This window comes from Schistocerca serialis, chromosome 2 (assembly GCF_023864345.2).
Source record: "Schistocerca serialis cubense isolate TAMUIC-IGC-003099 chromosome 2, iqSchSeri2.2, whole genome shotgun sequence".
In the NCBI taxonomy this organism is placed as follows: Eukaryota; Metazoa; Arthropoda; class Insecta; order Orthoptera; family Acrididae; genus Schistocerca; species Schistocerca serialis.
In genome coordinates, this window is record NC_064639.1 from 479,739,056 (window position 1) to 479,760,464 (window position 21,409).

General features: G+C 40.5%; 1 protein-coding gene across 1 annotated transcript in view; it reads right to left on the reverse strand.

Moving 5' to 3' along the window:
- The window catches only part of LOC126455606 (uncharacterized), a 34,548-nt gene extending 15,635 nt beyond the window's left edge, over nt 1–18,913 (reverse strand). Inside the window, exon 1 of the mRNA XM_050091367.1 lies at nt 18,778–18,913. Within this exon, the coding sequence (XP_049947324.1) occupies nt 18,778–18,913 (136 nt within the window). The remainder of the gene's footprint in view (nt 1–18,777) is intronic.
- Between the last annotated feature and the right edge of the window lie 2,496 nt (nt 18,914–21,409).

The window sequence follows — 21,409 nt, forward strand, 5'->3', positions numbered from 1 at the left end:
AGGCTGAAGTTCAAGACATTAGTCAGGAAGAATCAATACGCAAAGAAGTGGGATACGGAAGTACTAAGGAATGACGAGATACGTTTGAAGTTCTCTAACGCTATAGATACAGCAATAAGGAAGAGCGCAGTAGGCAGTACAGTTGAAGAGGAATGGACATCTCTAAAAAGGGCCATCACAGAAGTTGGGAAGGAAAACATAGGTACAAAGAAGGTAGCTGCGAAGAAACCATGGGAAACAGATGAAATACTTCAGTTGATTGATGAAAGGAGGAAGTACAAACATGTTCCGGGAAAATCAGGAATACAGAAATACAAGTCGCTGAGGAATGAAATAAATAGGAAGTGCAGGGAAGCTAAGACGAAATGGCTGCAAGAAAAATGTGAAGACATCGAAAAAGATATGATTGTCGGAAGGACAGACTCAGCATACAGAAAAGTCAAAACAACCTTTGGTGACATTAAAAGCAACGGTGGTAACATTAAGAGTGCAACGGGAATTCCACTGTTAAATGCAGAGGAGAGAGCAGACAGGTGGAAAGAATACATCGAAAGTCTCTATGAGGGTGAAGATTTGTCTAATGTGATAGAAGAAGAAACAGGAGTCGATTTAGAAGAGATAGGGGATCCAGTATTAGAAAGAGCTTTGGAGGACTTACGGTCAAATAAGGCAGAAGGGATAGATAACATTCCATCAGAATTTCTAAAATCATTGGGGGAAGTGGCAACAAAACGACTATTCACGTTGGTGTGTAGAATATATGAGTCTGGCGATATACCATCTGACTTTCGGAAATGCATCATCCACACAATTCCGAAGACGGCAAGAGCTGACAAGTGCGAGAATTATCGCACAATCAGCTTAACAGCTCATGCATCCAAGCTGCTTACAAGAATAATACACAGAAGACTGGAAAAGAAAATTGAGAATGCGCTAGGTGACGATCAGTTTGGCTTTAGGAAAAGTAAAGGAACGAGAGAGGCAATTCTGACGTTACGGCTAATAATGGAAGCAAGGCTAAAGAAAAATCAAGACACTTTCATAAGATTTGTCGACCTGGAAAAAGCGTTCGACATTATAAAATGGTGCAAGCTGTTCGAGATTCTGAAAAAAGTAGGGGTAAGCTATATGGAGAGACGGGTCATATACAATATGTACAACAACCAAGAGGGAATAATAAGAGTGGACGGTCAAGAACGAAGTGCTCGTATTAAGAAGGGTGTAAGACAAGGCTGTAGCCTTTCGCCCCTACTCTTCAATCTGTACATCGAGGAAGCAATGATGGAAATAAAAGAAAGGTTCAGGAGTGGAATTAAAATACAAGGTGAAAGGATATCAATGATACGATTCGCTGATGACATTGCTATCCTGAGTGAAAGTGAAGAAGAATTAAATGATTTGCTGAACGGAATGAACAGTCTAATGAGTACACAGTATGGTTTGAGAGTAAATCGGAGAAAGACGAAGGTAATGAGAAGTAGTAGAAATGAGAACAGCGAGAAACTTAACATCAGGATTGATGGTCACGAAGGCAATGAAGTTAAGGAATTCTGCTACCTAGGCAGTAAAATAACCAATGACGGACGGAGCAAGGAGGACATCAAAAGCAGACTCGCTATGGCAAAAAAGGCATTTCTAGCCAAGAGAAGTCTACTAATATCAAATACCGGCCTTAATTTGAGGAAGAAATTTCTGAGGATGTACGTCTGGAGTACAACATTGTATGGTAGTGAAACATGGGCTGTGGGAAAACCGGAACAGAAGAGAATCGAAGCATTTGAGATGTGGTGCTATAGACGAATGTTGAAAATTAGGTGGACTGATAAGGTAAGGAATGAGGAGGTTCTACGCAGAATCGGAGAGGGAAGGAATATGTGGAAAACACTAACAAGGAGAAGGGACAGGATGATAGGACATCTGCTAAGACGTGAGGGAATGACTTACAGGGTACCAGAAGGAGCTGTAGAGGGCAAAAACTGTAGAGGAAGACAGAGATTGGAATACGTCAAGCAAATAATTGAGGACGTAGGTTGCAAGTGCTACTCTGAGATGAAGAGGTTAGCACAGGAAAGGAATTCGTGGCGGGCCGCATCAAACCAGTCAGTAGACTGATGACCAAAAAAAAAAAAAAAGGTCCAGTGAAGGTGTGCAAGGCTCCAAGATGGCCACGGAATATTTTGCACCAGTTGCAGACCATGTACATCCATTCATGACGATCATATTTCCTGACTACACTGGCATTTCTCAACAAGATAATGCGCCATGTCGCAAGGCCAGGAGTGTGATGGAGTGGTTGCAGGAAAACAGTGGCGAGTTCCAATTTATGTACTAGTCCCCCAACTCACCACATCTGAACCTATCCAGACACATCTGGGATGTGATTGAACGTGGCGTCGTCGTTCATCACCCCCCCCCCCCCCCCCCCCCGTTTCTGCCACCACTCCCCGCACTCCTCAGTGACTTCTGTTTGCAAATATTGTGCCAACTCTCTCCAGCGATCTACCAAGGCCTCACTGCATCCAAGCCACGACGTGTCGTCGCTATTATCCGACCCAAGGGTGGACATACCGACTATTGGGTTGGTGGTTACAAAGTTCTGACTGCAATGTTCTGACTGATCAGTGTACATCCCCCTGTACTCTTGAAACCATTGACCTCATTGTGGGATGTTTGTTGTTGTGGTCTTCAGTCCTGAGACTGGTTTGATGCAGCTCTCCATGCTACTCTATCCTGTGCAAGCTTCTTCATCTCCCAGTACCTACTGCAACCTACATCCTTCTGAATCTGCTTAGTGTAATCATCTCTTGGTCTCCCTCTACGATTTTTACGCTCCACGCTGCCCTTCAATGCTAAATTTGTGATCCCTTGATGCCTCAAAACGTGTCCTACCAACCGATCCCTTCTTCTAGTCAAGTTGTGCCACAAACTTCTCTTCTCCCCAATCCTATTCAATACTTCCTCATTAGTTACGTGATCTGCCCACCTTATCTTGAGCATTCTTCTGTAGCACCACATATCGAAAGCTTCTATTCTCTTCTTGTCCAAACTGGTTATCGTCCATGTTTCACTTCCATACAGGGCTACACTCCATACAAATACTTTCAGAAACGACTTCCTGACACTTAAATCTATACTCGATGTTAGCAAATTTCTCTTCTTCAGAAACGATTTCCTTGCTATTGCCAGTCTACATTTTATATCCTCTCTACATCGACCATCATCAGTTATTTTACTCCCTAAATAGCAAAACTCCTTTACTACTTTAAGTGTCTCATTTCCTAATCTAATCCCCTCAGCATCACCCGATTTAATTTGACTACATTCCATTATCCTCGTTTTGCTTTTGTTGATGTTCATCTTATATCCTCCTTTCAAGACACTGTCCATTCCGTTCAACTGCTCTTCCAAGTCCTTTGCTGTCTCTGACAGAATTACAATGTCATCGGCGAACCTCAAAGTTTTTACTTGTTCTCCATGAATTTTAATACATACTCCGAATTTTTCTTTTGTTTCCTTTACTGCTTGCTCAATATACAGATTGAATAACATCGGGAAGAGGCTACAACCCTGTCTCACTCCTTTCCCAACCACTGCTTTCCTTTCATGCCCCTCGATTCTTATAACTGCCATCTGGTTTCTGTACAAATTGTAAATAGCCTTTCGCTCCATGTATTTGACCCCTGCCACCTTCAGAATTTGAAAGAGAGTATTCCAGATAACGTTGTCAAAAGCTTTCTCTAAGTCTACAAATGCTAGAAACGTAGGTTTGCCTTTTCTTAATCTTTCTTCTAAGATCAGTCGTAAGGTTAGTATTGCCTCACGTGTTCCAACATTTCTACGGAATCAAAACTGATCTTCCCCGAGGTCCGCTTCTACTAGTTTTTCCATTCGTCTGTAAAGAATTCGAGTTAGTATTTTGCAGCTGTGACTTATTAAACTGATAGTTCGGTAATTTTCACATCTGTCAACAAATGCTTTCTTTGGGATTGGAATTACTATATTCTTCTTGAAGTCTGTGGGTATTTGGCCTGTCTCATATATCTTGCTCACCAGATGGTAGAGTTTTGTCATGACTGGCTCTCCCAAGGCCATCAGTAGTTCTAATGGAATGTTGTCTATTCCCGGGGCCTTGTTTCGATTCAGGTCTTTCAGTGCTCTGTCAAACTCCTCACGCAGTATCTTATCTCCCATTTCATCTTCATCTACATCCTCTTCCATTTCCATAATATTGTCCTCAAGTACATCGCCCTTGTATAAACCCTCTATATACTCCTTCCACCTTTCTGCCTTCCCTTCTTTGCTTAGAACTGGGTTGCCATCTGAGCTGTTGATATTCATACAAGTGGTTCTCTTCTCTCCAAAGGTCTCTTTAATTTTCCTGTAGGCAGTATCTATCTTACCCCTAGTGAGACAAGCCTCTACATCCTTACATTTGTCCTCTAGCCATCCCTGCTTAGCCATTTTGCACTTCCTGTCGATCTCATTTTTGAGACGTTTGTATTCCTTTTTGCCTACATCATTTACTGCATTTTTATATTTTCTCCTTTCATCTATCAAATTCAATATTTCTTCTGTTACCCAAGGATTTCTTTTAGCCCTCGTCTTTTTACCTACTTGATCCTCTGCTGCCTTCACTACTTCATCCCTCAAAGCTACCCATTCTTCTTCTACTGTATTTCTTTCCCCCATTCCTGTCAGTTGTTCCCTTATGCTCTCCCTGAAACTCTCTACAACCTCTGGTTCTTTCAGTTTATCCAGGTCCCATCTCCTTAAATTCCCACCTTTTTGCAGTTTCTTCAGTTTCAATCTGCAGTTCATAACCAATATATTGTGGTCAGAATCCACATCTGCCCCTGGAAATGTCTTACAATTTAAAACCTGGTTCCTAAATCTCTGTCTTACCATTATATAATCTATCTGATACCTTTTAGTATCTCCAGGATTCTTCCAGGTATACAACCTTATTTTATGATTCTTGAACCAAGTGTTAGCCATGATTAAGTTATGCTCTGTGCAAAATTCTACAAGGCGGCTTCCTCTTTCATTTCTTCCCCCCAATCCATATTCACCTACTATGTTTCCTTCTCTCCCTTTTCCTACTGACGAATTCCAGTCACCCATGACTATTAAATTTGCGTCTCCCTTCACTACCTGAATAATTTCTTTTATCTCGTCATACATTTCATCAATTTCATCATCATCTGCATTGCTAGTTGGCATATAAACTTGTACTACTGTAGTAGGCATGGGCTTTGTGTCTATGTTGGCCACAATAATGCGTTCACTATGCTGTTTGTAGTAGATAACCCGCACTCCTATCTTTTTATTCATTATTAAACCTACTCCTGCATTACCCCTATTTGATTTTGTATTTATAACCCTGTAATCACCTGACCAAAAGTCTTGTTCCTCCTGCCACCAAACTTCACTAATTCCCACTATATCTAACTTTAACCTATCCATTTCCCTTTTTAAATTTTCTAACCTACCTGCCCGATTAAGGGATCTGACATTCCACGCTCCGATCCGTAGAACGCCAGTTTTCTTTCTCCTGATAACGACGTCCTGTTGAGTAGTCCCCGCCCGGAGATCCGAATGGGGGACTATTTTACCTCCGGAATATTTTACCCAAGAGGACGCCATCATCATTTAATCATACAGTAAAGCTGCATGTCCTTGGGAAAAATTACGGCTGTAGTTTCCCCTTGCTTTCAGCCGTTTGCAGTACCAGCACAGCAAGGCCGTTTTGGTTAATGTTACAAGGCCAGATCAGTCAATCATCCAGACTGTGCCCCTGCAACTACTGAAAAGGCTGCTGCCCCTCTTCAGGAACCACATGTTTGTCTGGCCTCTCAACAGATACCCGTCCGTTGTGGTTGCACCTACGGTACGGCCATCTGTATCGCTGAGGCACGCAAGAAACCCCACCAACAGCAAGGTCCATGGTTCATGGGGGGCATTGTGGGATACTATTGTCTATATGCAGGCACTGAGATGAAAGTTCCATCAGTGGATTTCACAAATGTAGGCCACTTGCCTTTACTGGGATATCTCTCACAAAGTCGAAGGGGCAAAACGCCAGATGAAACAGCAATGGGCAAAAACTTTTTAGATAATCTATAGTTGAACATATATCACCAGAAGAATTAACTCAAAACTGACTGAAGTTAAGGAAAGACAAAAACTAACAGTATCAAAAAAAAGTCAAATACTCTCATGAAGTAGATGACTAGATATTTATTTAGTCCAGAGTGAAGAAAAAGTAAGAGGGCTGTATGAGTACTATCACTCAGAAGACTGAAATAAAAATTCTAAAGTACTGTTATAATGGTGAATTAACAACTCCTATGAAAATCAAAATAATACAAGATATTGTGGGTTATGTGTTAGTTCAAGGATAAGGAGGGAAAGAATTATTTTAAAAACAACTACAAGAAACAATAAACAACAGTTAATAAATGAGAATCTTTAATGATAACAGGCCTTGTAAATGTTAGAACCATAAAGGTAGTAATGCCTAAACTAATTGGATCACATGATGAAAAGTCAGTAAATTGAAATGGGAAACTATTGAAAGACCTTTCCAAGAATAACTGATTCCGTTTTTCCTGAAAAAATATATTTTTTAGAATGTGATACAGAAATGATACTGAATTCAAAATGAAAAACTGAAAAAGGACTTATGAAATGAAAGAAAGTGATAAATTTAAGAAATAGTTCCTGCACTAGTCAAATATTGGACTTTTTTCCCTGGAGATGGTAAACAGCATTACAAGGACCAAACACGTGAGAAGAAGACTAGAAAACATTGAAAACTGAAATTCTCTAAACACACTGATGCATTACTTGCATGAATATATATGGAACAATAGATCAAACAAAAAATATTATATTTAATAAAGATTTAAACAATTGTTACAAACAGGCGCTTGTTAATGAAGGGAAGTCGTGTCACATGTGGTAAGGAGAATGGTGACTTTCACAGAATATCTATGTTTGTTTTGGAGAATGTTAAGAAAAAATGTAAAAATGGAAAATTTTTCTGATCATAACTCAACATTTAACTCATAAAATATGCAGGTTCAAAATGGAAAAAAAAATTGTACAACTGTTGAAAGACATCTAGGGCTCTGGTAAAAATCATGATGTCTGGAGAGTCGGTAACATAATTGATAAACATAAGACAGACAACTGAAAATAATATGAAAATTATATCAATATTGAATACCACCAACAAAGTAATACATATCTATAATTAAATTAAAATTGCTCCAAATGCCAGAAAACATAATATAGAAAGAAAAAATCGATTCACAAAGGAAAATCTTAAATGATGCAATATTCACAATTAAACAATTAATGGAAGGTGCAGAAAGTTACTCATCCTGTTTTTATGGCAATCTTAAATTATATTAGGGCTTATGGTAGTCAACCCATAAATATCGTGGAAAATATTGTACCAGTATAGCAATTTTAATAAATGCCATTAAAATTCTTAATTATAACACATTCACATTCATAGACATTAATAACAATGTATAAATTACTCAAGCCCTTCTACTAGAACATGAGGTTTGTATAATGATCTGTGATGTTCATATCGTGGAATGGAAAGATGGCAGCTTTAAAAGTATAAAGCTAACCCAAAAATAATATCTTATTCACTGAATACTATACATTATTAACAGAAGATCACCCTTAGGTATATTTAGTCACATAAATACAATGTTAAAGCTATTCGGTACAAAAAGTAAGTAGAACAAATGGTATGGCAATAATAGATAAATGAAATAAAAGAGTTAAAATAATGTTTTCAAATGTTATGTTTAAAACATTTTCACACTCAAGATTCTGAAATTTTACTGTATTTGCTCAGAGTCAACAGGACTCAAAGACACTTAGTTTTTCTTAGTAATCTTGATGTTTTCCAAAACTTTTGATGTGCCTCAAAAGTGACACTTCTGTGACCTACAAATAGAGGATCATTGTCATTTTCTGACCACACTAATGAGTAATAATGAAGAAGTATTAACATGCCTTAGTACCTTCTGTTTCGCCTGTATTCACCTTGTAATTTTTTTTCATTCCCTTGACTTCTTCTGTTCCTTCCATATTAACTTGAGTGAAGCGAACATATAGCGAACTAGGCTGCTCCTAAAGTAACTAATAACATTAATGTCTGTAGCGTTTTCTTAATAGCAAAGCCATCAAGAGACTTTAGTCTAACATTGCAGCAAATCACAATGTATTTAAGAAGTTGTAAAAATATTTCGTAGGTAGTACATCTTGTTGTATCATGTTTGATAGACGTTATATTAGAAAACATTAATTAGGTATGCCAGAGAGGTGCCTATTGCATTTTCTGATAATTTACCATTTGCATTAAGAGTAAACCTCTCTGGACATCTAGCATGGTAGGGCCCTGATCTGGTTTTTATCGTTTGCTTTTTGTTGTTACAGTCGTCCACGTAGGGACAACGATACGATTTATTTAACACCTTTCGACATATGACGCAGTTTATTTTCATTAATTCGCTGTTTTTAGCCTGGCTCAAAAAATGCTCAAATGTGTGTGAGTTCTAAGGCACCAAACTGCTGAGGTCATCGGTCGCTAGACTTGCACACTACATAAACTACCTTAAAGTAACAAGAGACACACTCATGCCCGAGGGAGGACTCGAATCTCCGGCGGGAGGGGCCGCGCAATTCGTGACATGGTGCCTCAAACCGCGCGTCCACTCCGCGCGGCTTAGCCTGGCATTAAGCTGCCTAATTCGCGACTGCTTCTAAAATCAAGATTGCTTTTCTAAGATGCCTCAGATGTATGTGTCTTCTGACGATATTCACATTTCTTTAAAAAATTTTCTGATGTTTCCTTACACTTTTATTTTGTGGAATTTCATTTTTACATTATTTTCTTTTAGGTAAGAGTTGAATAAAGTAAATTTACTTAATTTAACCAAGAACTTTCGTTTATGTCGCCCAACTCTTTGGTGTTGCATATTTTCCCTTAATTGTTCAATTCAAATAAAAATACGATGTGTACAATTGCTGACCATTAGTTTGCAATGATTTTGTGAACTGCACAGCGCGCGATATTTTCCCGGCGGTGGCGTACGTTAATGTCCGTTCTCAAATTCAAAAATAGAAATTAAAGTAAGGAAAGAATTTAGTGTGAACAGAGTTTATGAGGTACATTTTGAAATACAGTGTGTCCTGGCTAAATATAATGTAATAACTTGAGAAGGAATTGAGATATTTATTGACGATATGTGTTTTTTAACACATCCAGCATGTTCTCCATTAGTGGCGCTAAAGGCATATAATCTGTATTCCACTTCTCTCCAAGTGTTTTGTAGCACTGCAGGCGTAACATTTGCAATGGCTGCAACAACGCAGATCTGGCAGATCACGAACTGGTGTAGTCACGTTTGATGAAGCCCCACAAAGAAAAATCAAATGGCGTAATGTCCGGGCAGAAGGCGGCCAAACAGACGAAGGATTACCCCTCTAAATCCAGTGATCTGGGAACTCATGATCCAAGCAGTCCCTCGTAATGTTCGCAAAAAGGCAAGGTGCGCCATCTTGTTGAAAGATCACGTCGCGAGGACGTTGTGGCATAACACACAGAACATCTTTTACTGTGCAGTCCACATGACTACTAACGCGCTTTTACGTAAACAAAGCAGTTTGCGCATGCGGACGTTGTGCAAACTGCCGCAATCAAACACGCAAAACATTTTGAGTGACCATACTTTTAAAAGCAAACTGCCAATAAATATCTCAAATGCGTCTCAAGTTATTACATGCGAATGAGCCCATTAAGACTATGTAAAGTACTTAGTGGCGTGCATTTGCCTTTCTTTGTGCCCATACTTCTTTCATTCTTTTGCTGTGGGCTTCTTTTCTTTCTTGAGACCACGTTGTTCAGTCTTCTTCTTTGGTGTCTCCTCTTGGTCAACTTGCCACTTGTGAATTTTGGATCTGTAGATTTCCCTGTTTTGGATATCCTATGGTGTAATTCCTGCTAGTTTCGGTTCTGTTTTGATTTCACCAATCCATTTCATTGGGTCTGTTTTAGATTTACTCCTGTTTTCATAGAATTCAACTATTTCCTTTGTAAGTTTGTCCAGATTCATTCTTTTGATGTGTCCATAGAATCTTAATCTGCGTTTTCTACTGTCACTGTGAGTATTAGAGTATTGTTTGATTTCCTGTTTGCCTCTGAGCCGATACTGTTCATCTACAAGTTTTGGGCCTAAAATTTTTTTATGATCTTCCGTTCCTTTTTCTGAATTTTTTCTGTGTGTGTTTTCCTGTTTAAAATTCGTGTCTCTGATCCGTATAGGCATTCTGGTTTTATGACGGTATTGTAATGTCGTAGTTTTGTGTGCTTGGAGACACATTTTTTACTGTAGATATTTTGAGTGAGTCGATAAGCGGTGCCCATCTTTTGGCATCTGACTTCGTTGGCTTTCGTTTCTGTTCCATTTTCCTGAATCGTTTCACCGACAGATTTAAATTGTGGGACTCTTTTAATTTTGCCATATTTTGCCTCCATGAATTTTGGTGCTTGTTTGTTGAAAGTCATATATTCTGTCTTTTCAAAAGATACTTGCAGGCCGACTTTTTCCGCAGTTTCTTTCAGGAGTTCAATCTGTTTTTTCGATGTTGAAACATCGCGAGTTAAGATGACTAGATCGTCTGAAAATGCTAAGAAATCTACTGTTAAGTTTCCTCTGCCGAGATTAATGGGTTGGTCAATCTTGAGGACTGATTTCAGTTTGTGCCATTCTTGAATCACCTTTTGAAGGACGCAGTTGAACAGTAGTGGAGAAAGTCCATCTCCTTGTCTTACTCCTGTTTTGATTAGAAAAGGTTCAGAGATTTCCCCCATAAATATGACTTTACATTTTGTGTCTATCAATGTCTGTTGTATCATTGCAAGTGTTTTCAGATGCAAACCCTGTTCTTTTAATATTTGATTGACGATCAACTGAATCGTAGACTTTTTTAAAGTCAACAAATGTGCAAACAACACCTTTGCCACTTGTTCTCTGATGTCTTAAGATTAGTTTTAAGTTCAGAATTTGCTCTGGAGATGAACGGCCTGGTATTCTCCAAATTTTGGTTCTATTTGTTGTTGTGCTCTATCGAGAAGGCACTGGGATAGGATTTTATAAGCTACTAATATCGATGAGATTCCCCCATAGTTGCTTACATCCGATCTATCTCCTTTCTTGTGTAGCAGATGAATTAATGCATTTTTCCAGTCGCCCGGAATTCGTTCTGTTCGCCAAATGTCTTGTATTACTTCGGTGATTTCTTTTATAGTATTTGGGCCTGCTGATTCGAGGATTTCCGCTACGATTCCATCTTCACATGCAGCTTTATTGTTTTTGTATCATGATATGTTCAGCCCCAATACCCTTTATACTGGTATAAAACGTTGTATGTATGTGGTGACCAAGAGGAAAACCTAATGCAAAAGTAACAGAGAAACAATACAGTTTTATTCTTTGTTTTCGTCTCTGAAGCCAAATTTTTTAACTACATTATTTTAAACACACAAACTGACGCCAATGTTAGCAACAGTCCTGTATTTTAGAATTAAGTCTGTGGGATGCCTGACTCGTCCGAAACCGTCTTAACAGTTAATAAAACGCGACCTAGACTCTTCTGCTTATTGAATAATAACATTAAACGAGTTTATTGTAACTGATTACACGTTAAACGTAAAATATGTTAAACAGTGCCGCTTTTGCTTCGTATTTAGCATTGTTCCTCTGTTCGATTTCTACATTCATTTATGTGTTCTACCGCTGGTGTTAGTAATGAGCATTTCGTGGAGCTGCATAACGAACAGACAATTGGTTCGAACACTGTTTTTAAAAGCTGACAATAGGCTGCGTGGAGCCGAGTTGTCAGTTACTTTTTGTGGTACGACCCAGCTGGGCGCATTGGATGAATATTGGCAGTGAAAGTTGGACGTACGCCACGACTCACGCGCGACATTAAACCAATAGGGACGCCCGACCTGGGCAGTGAGAGCGAATGACGGCGCACGTGGCGGGAAGTTGGCGTCGGTCCCAGTGGGGCGTCGCGACGCTGCGAGGCGGGTCAGGGACACCGAGGGGGGGTGGGAGGGGCGGGGGGGAGGCGCGCTGTCGATAGGCTCGGTGACGGAGACGGCCTGCTCTGCTCCGTGTCCCATGCTGGAGCAATGGCTGGCGGCCAGCCTTCTTTAGGAACACGTCTTACATCGCTTCCGGCCGAGTAAGTAACAGGTGAAGAGCTCGCGCTCACGATCAATCGCGCATGTCGCTCTCCCTTCATAAGGGGGTAGTGCTCTTTGAAAATTTCAAAAACTCTATACTTTTTTCTGTCTTAGAATGTGCTCTGGAATGTCTACTTTATTGCAGCGTTCATCCCAGTTCGCCAGAAATCCGTTATCGAGTTACAAGGCGATTTGTGAAACAGGATCTCCCAAAACCACCCACAGCGGGGAAAAACAGTCGATATCGTGGCCTGTGTGGTAGCACGTAATTTAAACGACGCCCCAACAGGCATGATGGAAACCATGAACATCCTCGAACTTGAGATTGGACGAGCCTGCTTACAACTTCTGAAAAGAAAAGAAAAAGAAAAAAAAGGACGAAAAGCGTGTCGACCGAGCAGAGTAACAGATAACAGAAGCTGCCAAAGGGGCCCTCAGGACCACCACTTCCATGAGGAAGATGGAGGAGGACCTCCTTTTGGATCTGGAAGGCTTGGTGTATCGGCCAAGGATTGCTGACCAGAGCTATATTTAACTCAACTACTAACAATGTAACCCCAAAACTTAAACGCGTTTTTATCGAAATAGTATTTTACAAATTGGTAGGAAACATAAGTTGGGAACGGCACATTCGATTTTGATCAGAATTTGATGCCAGCAGAATCTGATATCAGCATTCTAAATTGAATTCTCGGTCAGCGTACGCAGCCGTTTTGCTATATCTATTTTTGGTGCAGTCTTTTTTCCTGATTTTGTGGGCGAAGAAAATGACATTTGTTTAAACGTATCACCATTTTGTTAGAACTTAAATTTTTCACTTATCCTGTGTATGCTGATAGGGAATATATTGAAAATGGCTTATAGAAAATTATTTTTTACATGTTCTATGTATGCTGATAGAGAACAAATTGAAAATAACGTGTAGAAAATTATTTTGTTACAGTTCAATAAGAAGGCTTCGGGAATTCCTGTCGATGACCAGTGTTCTCGCTGCAAGGGATTGTTCCACCTAGTGCAGCGGTTACAGGGAGTGTCCAACGTGGACGCAAAGATTATTTTTTAAAGACGAAAGTGCAACGAACAAGACTATGTCATCATATTTAACATTTTATTTTAATTGAAATAATAAAACCCTACTCAAGCTCATAAATGCGCAGCCAGCATTATAAACTCCTGTAAAGTATGTAAAGGCTGGAAAGTCGTTTGGATTTTGTTTAAAAAAGTTGATAGAGGAATCAGATTCAGCTTCCTGTATCACTCTTCTTTTTTATGCTCCTTCTGTCACAGCAGTCAATATAAGGTGGTGACATTCTAGTTTTATACTTCTTATATCAATACAGTCTTGAGCGAGATGACGTTTCTATTTAATACTATCATGGTTCCTTGTCCTAACATTGATTTTTAAACATTGTTCGAGCTTTTGCAACGCCGAGCAACAATATCAGCTGGACACTGTAAATACGGTGAGCCACTGACCGGCTCCCGTTACAGCTGTCTTAAATGCGTACTGCGTGGTCAATAACAGAACCTGCATGTATCCTAAACTACTTACACGAAGTCCGATGTCTTATAAGGCGTCATTGCATTACAAAGCCCTTATAGGCACTGAAATACCGATTCACGGTCACGTGTTATACTGTTAAAAGCGAAACAGCGACCACTGATTACTCCGATTTTTTCCCTAGCTCACGTCGTTAAGATGATTTCGTTCTTTCTTCTTGCTAATAATAAAAAAATTAACATTTTGTTTGAAGTGAAAGAGGAACAACGAAAGTCGCCGTCGAATGGTGGTTTATTTACTGTAGGCCAGAAGTTCCCAGTATGGGAGTAATTACATCCTGAGGGGTAAAATAAAATTTGCTGAGTGGTAAAAACAAAAGGGTTCGGTTGTGTTTTAGTTCAAATAGTTCAAATGGCTGTAAGCACTATGGGACTTAACATCTGAGGTCATCAGTCCCCTAGGCTTAGAACTACTTAAACCTAACTAACCTAAGGACATCACACACATCCATGCCCGAGGCAGAATTCGAACCCGTGACCGTAGCAGCGGTGCGGTTCCGGACTGAAGCGCCTAGAACCGCTCGACCACATCGGCCAATCTGTGTTTTAGTCACGAAACAAATTTTTTTTGAAAGTTCATTAGCATTATCACTGTTTCATACGACTGTAATACTGAGTATGTATTACCAATAATTACAATTTTTCCCTAATACTAACATTAACGCATGATACAGTGGGTGGAGGCGAAACAAATGTATGAACATTTTCCTCATATAGTGCATGCACGGCATTCATACTTTGCACTTTGAACCATGCGTATAGGAAAAAACAAATTGAAACATATACGCCACAAATGCTTATATATATCACAAAAATGTCTTCTCCAAATTAAAATGGCTGCTACATTGCTGTAGGGCCAACACAGTATTATTATTATTGTTAGTGGGAGTGGTCAGACACAAAGCATTTGTAGCTTGAAGTCTTCCAGTTTCAGTCCGTTAAAAAGCGAGGAGTCTAGCGTACAAGTGATTTCCAAGCAATTGAGTATAGTGCACATATTTAAACTTGGTTGATTTGCAGTGGGAGCGCAGGGTGAAGCAAGCATCGCTGCGGGGAGGTGTGGTGCAGAGGACACATGTTTTGTACCAGGTGTCTACCCTCAATGTGCACAGTTAGCTTTCTTTTCTGAGAAGGTGTTCTATGTACCACTTGCGGTGAACTAAGAATTGCTGTGTCATTCTAAAAAAAAAGGTTGTCAGAAATAAGCAGTGCCAACTGTTTCATTGATTCATTGGTTCATGGTTTAACATAGTTTAAGGCAACAACTTCAAAACTAAATATGATTTATCTTTCGTCACCTTAAAAAAATTTGTTACAGAAAATTCTTCTTCATTCTAAAGTATAGGTTGATGACGATGGGGGAATGCGGGGTCATTCGTAATATCTGATTCCAGTCAGAAGGATTGGGAACAACTGCTGTAGACAGAACATCAACCTGCTACTGAACAGAGAACGTGGGGCGTGTCTGTGTCAAAAATAGTTGGAATATACTTTGATACCAGTTAAAATTGCTGATCCAGGAAGGATTGCCGAAAATGAAATTTTATTTATTGTGTGTATACAGTATAAGGAAGAATAGATAATTAAATTTGCAGTGATTTTAATGGCAAACAGTGTGCCAAATTTAGTACATAGACCTGCCACTCCTGGCAGCAACAACGCCTCTAACTCAGCTAGTATTCGAAAAAAGTGAGCTTCGATAAAAGATACAGGTCCGGCATACCATGTTGCTTCAGCTCTATGACTTCACCAATCATAGAGGCTGCAAGTGTTGGCATGCCACTGTCTTGGTAGCCTATGACCAAGTGTTTTCAGTGGGTAAACGATCTGGGGAACGTGTTGGCGGGACAACAGTCGAACATCCTCTGCGTCAAGGTAGATAAGGACAGTAAGGGCAACATGTGGTCTTGGGTTATCTTGTTGAAAACTAACGTCATGGAGGACTTCAATATAGTGCAGTCACAGACCGGCCTTAACGCATCATTAACGTAACGCCTGCTATCCAACTTACCAACTAAGTGCATCAGATATGACATCCTGTGTGCCCACTGGCACCTCATACCATCACAGTGGCGACCAGCTAAGACTACAGAACAGAAGTCTGCTCGTATTGCTTTCGAATCCGTTTTCTTCTTATTTCTACTTATCCATCGAAAACTTGTAGTGATACAAGGAATCAGGTTTATTCGGAAGGAATCAACATAATGATAATCATTTTAGTATACATGTAGCGAGGGACAATCGAGGTAAAATACGGAATCGTGATGTAATGAACAGTTATTTATGTATCCTACATGCTTGCGTGTATCGCACTCATTTCATACTGAGCTCCACCTGTTTTGAACAATGCACACTAACTGCGATACACTCATGAACGTGTCGCCAATAATTGTTCATCACAAATCGTTATTATATTTTGCCATGAATATGCTAGAATAGTTAACATTATTATTATTGTTCTTTTTCGAGTAAATATCATTCGTTGTAGCAATAGAACTTGTTGATGGAAGATAAAAAAAGAAGATGGAATGAGACTCGGGAAGACTGCTGTGACGTTTTATCTGTTAGCACTAAGTTTGCTGCTCACTGGCTGGTACTCTCGTGCGTTATTCAAATGGTTCAAATGGCTCTGAGCACTATGGGACTTAACTGCTGAGGTCATCAGTCACCTAGAACTTAGAACTACTTAAACCTAACTAACCTAAGGACATCACACAGATCCATGCCCGAGGCAGGATTCGAACTTGCGACCGTTTCGGTCGCGCGGTTCCAGACTGAAGCGCCTAGAACCGCTCGTCCACACCGGCCGGCTCGTGCGTTATTCAACAGGACTGTAAAACTTTGAAAGAGCACCATCTGTTACACCTAAGTTGTAAGGTGTCAGGCAAATCCAACACCTTCCATGAAAACCCTGACATGATAAGAAAATCCAGTAGTATGTCACATATTTCCGAATAAATCCTGACATTAAATTAACCAAAGTAATACGAGTAACGAGTGAGCAAATGGAATACCACAGACTAACACAAGAATGCCTAAATGCATGTCATACCTTCCCACCGTGAGACAGACGCAGTTCCGCGGGGAGAAACGAGAACAGAAGCCGAGAACAGAACCGTGTTAAGCTAGAAGGCCCTACGATAAGGGACGGACACCCACGTCACTAGCTAACCACCAGGACCACCCCCCAGCCCATGTTAAAAGATAGAGCCCTCCAGAAGAACAGTATAGATATTACGATAGCACTAAAAGGGCCACACCAGCTGCGAGTTTTAGCGTGAGACTTTTTCGCGTCTCTGTTACGTTGCAAACGTTAAAAACATTGCCGCACCACGAAAAGTATAACATTTCTCATTGGATAGACAGAATTTTTATAGGCGGAGCTTAAGGTTAACATCGAGACCCTGATTGGTCAGATGAAAACACAGCCAGATAGTTTTTTTTTTAAACCAACTTTGGTAAATTGTAGTAAGGAGAAGTTAGGAAAGAGTTGCTTCCGAGACGGCGAGCTGTATGGAGCTGCGCCGGCCGCCGCCCTCTGACGAACACCGACAAGGTAATGAACGCACCCGATGCCGCATTTTTGAGCGCATAATCTGAAACGCGATGATTTTTCTGTTATATAATTATTGAGAAGCCACATCAGCCACTGTAATTTACGACAAGTTAGATAAGTAATTAAAGATAATTGAGGATCACTGTAGACCATTTTGATAGTTTTCTCTTTTATGAAACTTAACTTAAATCTAGATTATAGATGTGATATGGCATAGGTCATCCTTCGATCCATTGTAGAACTTGGAAACCCATTCAGGGAATATTCATTCACATTTTTGTTGAACACAGTTGGTTTTTATCATCCTGAATTAAAATATTTCCTTTTATCAATAGTGCAATTTATAAACAATGTTTTGTGAGTAGAATAAAAATTCCAATGGTAAACTTAACTGCTTTTTCGACGCTATTTTACCAGCTAACTAAAAATAGGAAAGCCTTGAACCCCTTCCACTAAATTTAGTTAGCATTAAGATTCTTTTACAGGGAGTGCAGTGGAGCTGACGCTCAAATCATTAAGTATTTGGTTATATCATCGCTAGTCTCACTGAACTCTACATGTCATGTGTGATCTGGCGTCTCCTTACCAGCAACAGGTCCCAGGTTCAAACTAGTCAATTCCCTAAAAAACACGCTCAGAGCGTCGTTGCGCGAAAGTGGTAGGGAGACACGACTTAGAACAGTCGCAGACACCACGCAGATTGTTAGAAAGTATGTGCTAAAACCACGCGAAAGATGAGCAAAATCGCTGACCCGTTGGACGCATTCTTCCTCTGTGGGTTTGGGACTAACTATGAATTAAATAAATGCTCTATTGCAGAGTACCTTAACAAAGTTCGCACATCTTTTACCCTTCTCAGTCCAGGAACCATCTCAAGAAATTTGTCAGTAAGGTTCAGAGTTAGTGAGTTACAGAGAATGGATTAAAGAACGAAACAGTGAATTTGACAAGGGAAGAATGAGTTGGAGAGAGAAAGACTGAATTAGAGGATGACAGAGTGACGCACAGAGGAAAACTGAATTAGAGAGGGAAAATGGGAGAGAGAGAAGACAAATGAGAAAGAGAGAAGGGGAATGAGTTAGAGGAGGATAATGATGTAGAAAGGGGGGGGGGGGGGGGAAGAGTTAGACAGCGCGAGACAGAGGACGAGTGAGATAGTGAGTTAGACGAACACACACACACACACACACACACACACACACACACACACACACACACACAGAGAGAGAGAGAGAGAGAGAGAGAGAGAGAGAGAGATAGAGAGGGGGAGGAAGAGGGGGAGGGCGAGGGAGGGAGATAATGTCATAGCAGTTGCCCAATCGTTTAGATCAATTTCCACTTCCAGACCATTCTTTCAGGTGGGCAGACACTTGCGAGTGCTTACCGGCGAGCAGGTACATGACGCCGGTGATCAGGACGGCGCTGATCTGGTGTCGCAGGACTCCGAAGGCGCCCACCAGGGCGGCGCTGCCCAACACGATGAGGCAGACCAGAGCGCACGAGATGGACAGGTTCTGCATGCCTGCAACACGCAACACACGCGATTCATTTCAGTTCATTTAGGTTCAGAGCTTTCAACAGAAAGCCGTCTGTTTTAAATCAAGTAAGTAGTGCAGATCATTACGTCCTAGTTTAACTGTGTAGGTGAAGATGGGAATAATTAACGCATTGGGGTCATGAATCAACCGGTAATCACAATTAAAAAGCTGACTGGTATTATTTACATGTAACTCCACTCACCAATTAATTACGAATATCAAAATTGATTTAATAACCTTAATAATTACTGCACAAAAAACTCTGTACATGACCATAGAACAAGATCCAGACTGAACTTACCATGAAAGATGTATCAAAGTACTCACACATCGTTTTATCGGGGGATAAAATTGTACAGTAAATTACTTAAGCATATTACTAAAACACACTTATTCAAAAAGGCTGTTAACAGGTGCCGGTTAGGCACTACAGGGTGTTCGAAAATAGTCTGAATAGCTTGCAAAAGTGTCGCAGGATAGGTCGTGCTGATAAATTATTGTTAAGAAAAAAATTCGGTACACTGCGCCAATTCCGAGTTAGTTAGCACAGTTGCAAGCACAAATTGTAACGGCCAGCTAGTTACAATTACTGGCAGTTGTTCTCATAGAGTAGACGCCTTTGACTAGGATTTGATCCTTACTATATCTACGTATATACTCCGCTAGCCACCAAGCGGTGTGTGGCGGAGGGCACATTTCGCGCCGAAGTCATATTTCCCCCTCTCTGTTCCGCTTGCGGATCGCGCGAGGGAAAAACGACTGTCTGAACGCCTCAGTACGAGCTCTTATTTCCCTTATCTTTGAAGGATGATCATTACGCGATGTGAAAGTTGGTGGTAATAATATATGCTCTACATCCTCGGCGAAGATTGGATTTCGGAATTTAGTGAGCAGCCCCTTCTGTTTAGTGCGTCGTCTATCTGCAAGTGTGTCCCACTTCAAACTTTCTATGAGATTTGTAACGCTCTCGCGATGGTTAAATGTACCAGTCACGAATCTTGCCGCTCTTCTTTGGACATTCTCAATCTCTTGAATCAGACGCAACTGGTAAGGGTCCCATACAGACGAACAATACTCTAAAACTGGACGAACTAACGTATTGTAAGCTATTTCCTTTGTTGAAGGACTGCATCGCTTCAGGACTCTACCAATAAACCGCAGTCTAGAGTTCGCCTTACCCGTTCCTGGTGTAATCTGATCATTCCATTTGAGATCATTTCGAATAGTCACACCCAAATACTTCACTGATGTTACCACTTCCAAAGACTGATCATTTATTTTGTACTCATACATTAATGGAGATTTTCGTCTTTTTATACGCAGTCGGTTACCCTTACTAATGTTGAGAGATAACTGCCAGTCATTACACCACGCATTTATTTTCTGCAAATCTTCATTGATTTGTTCAGAACTTTCGTGTGATACTACTTTCCTGTAGATTACAGCATCATCGGCAAACAGTCTAAAGCCGTTGTCAATACCATCAACCAGATCGTTTATGTAAATCGTAAAAAGCAGAGGACCTATTAAGCTGCCCTGGGACATACCTGAAGTTACTCTGGTTTCTGTTGAAGTTACCCCGTTCAGGACGACATACTGCTCCCTGTCTGTTAGACAGTCCCATGTCAAATTGTTGTATCGTTCTCTTGTGGGAAACCAAACGAAGAACACGTTTGGCACCACCATGACTGGCGTACTACTTGAATTTGCGTGCGCAACGGCCTGATTGGATAGCTTCAGTACTAACTGACTCGGAAACAGCGAAACGTATCGAATTTTTCTTAACAATTATTTCTCAGCACAACTTACCCTGCAACACCCTTACAACCTTTCCAGACTTTTTCTGACCACCCTACATATTCTACACAATGAATGATTACCTAACATTGAATACGTTTGTTTAAAAATGGTAAAAATGTAACAAAAATGGTTCAAATGGCTCTGAGCACTATGGGACTTAACATCTGAGGTCGTCAGTCCCCTAGAACTTAGAACTACTTAAACCTAACTAACCTAAGGACATCACACACATCCATGCCCGAGGCAGGATTCGAACCTGCGACCGTAGCGGTCGCGCGGTTCCGGACTGAAGCGCCTAGAACCGCTCGGCCTCTACGGCCGACAATGTAACAAAAGTAAATAATAATAAAACAATTGTCATTTCACAAAACACTAACTTTTGTCCCGGAAAACATTTCAGTAAAGCTCTGAACCGGATGATGCTAACGTCCTAACCTCTTTTTGAGCTCAATATCTGACCGATTACGGGGAGAGATTCGGCTGTTCAGAGAAGCAAATGGGGAGATGCGGTACGCAAAACGGTAATTAAATGCCGTCGTCAAGATTCGAATGTCTACGCAGCGTGCGTGTCCAGTGGCCGTTGTTGAGAAATGAAAGAACAACTAGCTTTTTACATTATGTGGACGCGCTGAGTTGCCGTTCGGTTTGAGGCGCCATGTGACGGTTTGCGCGGCTCCT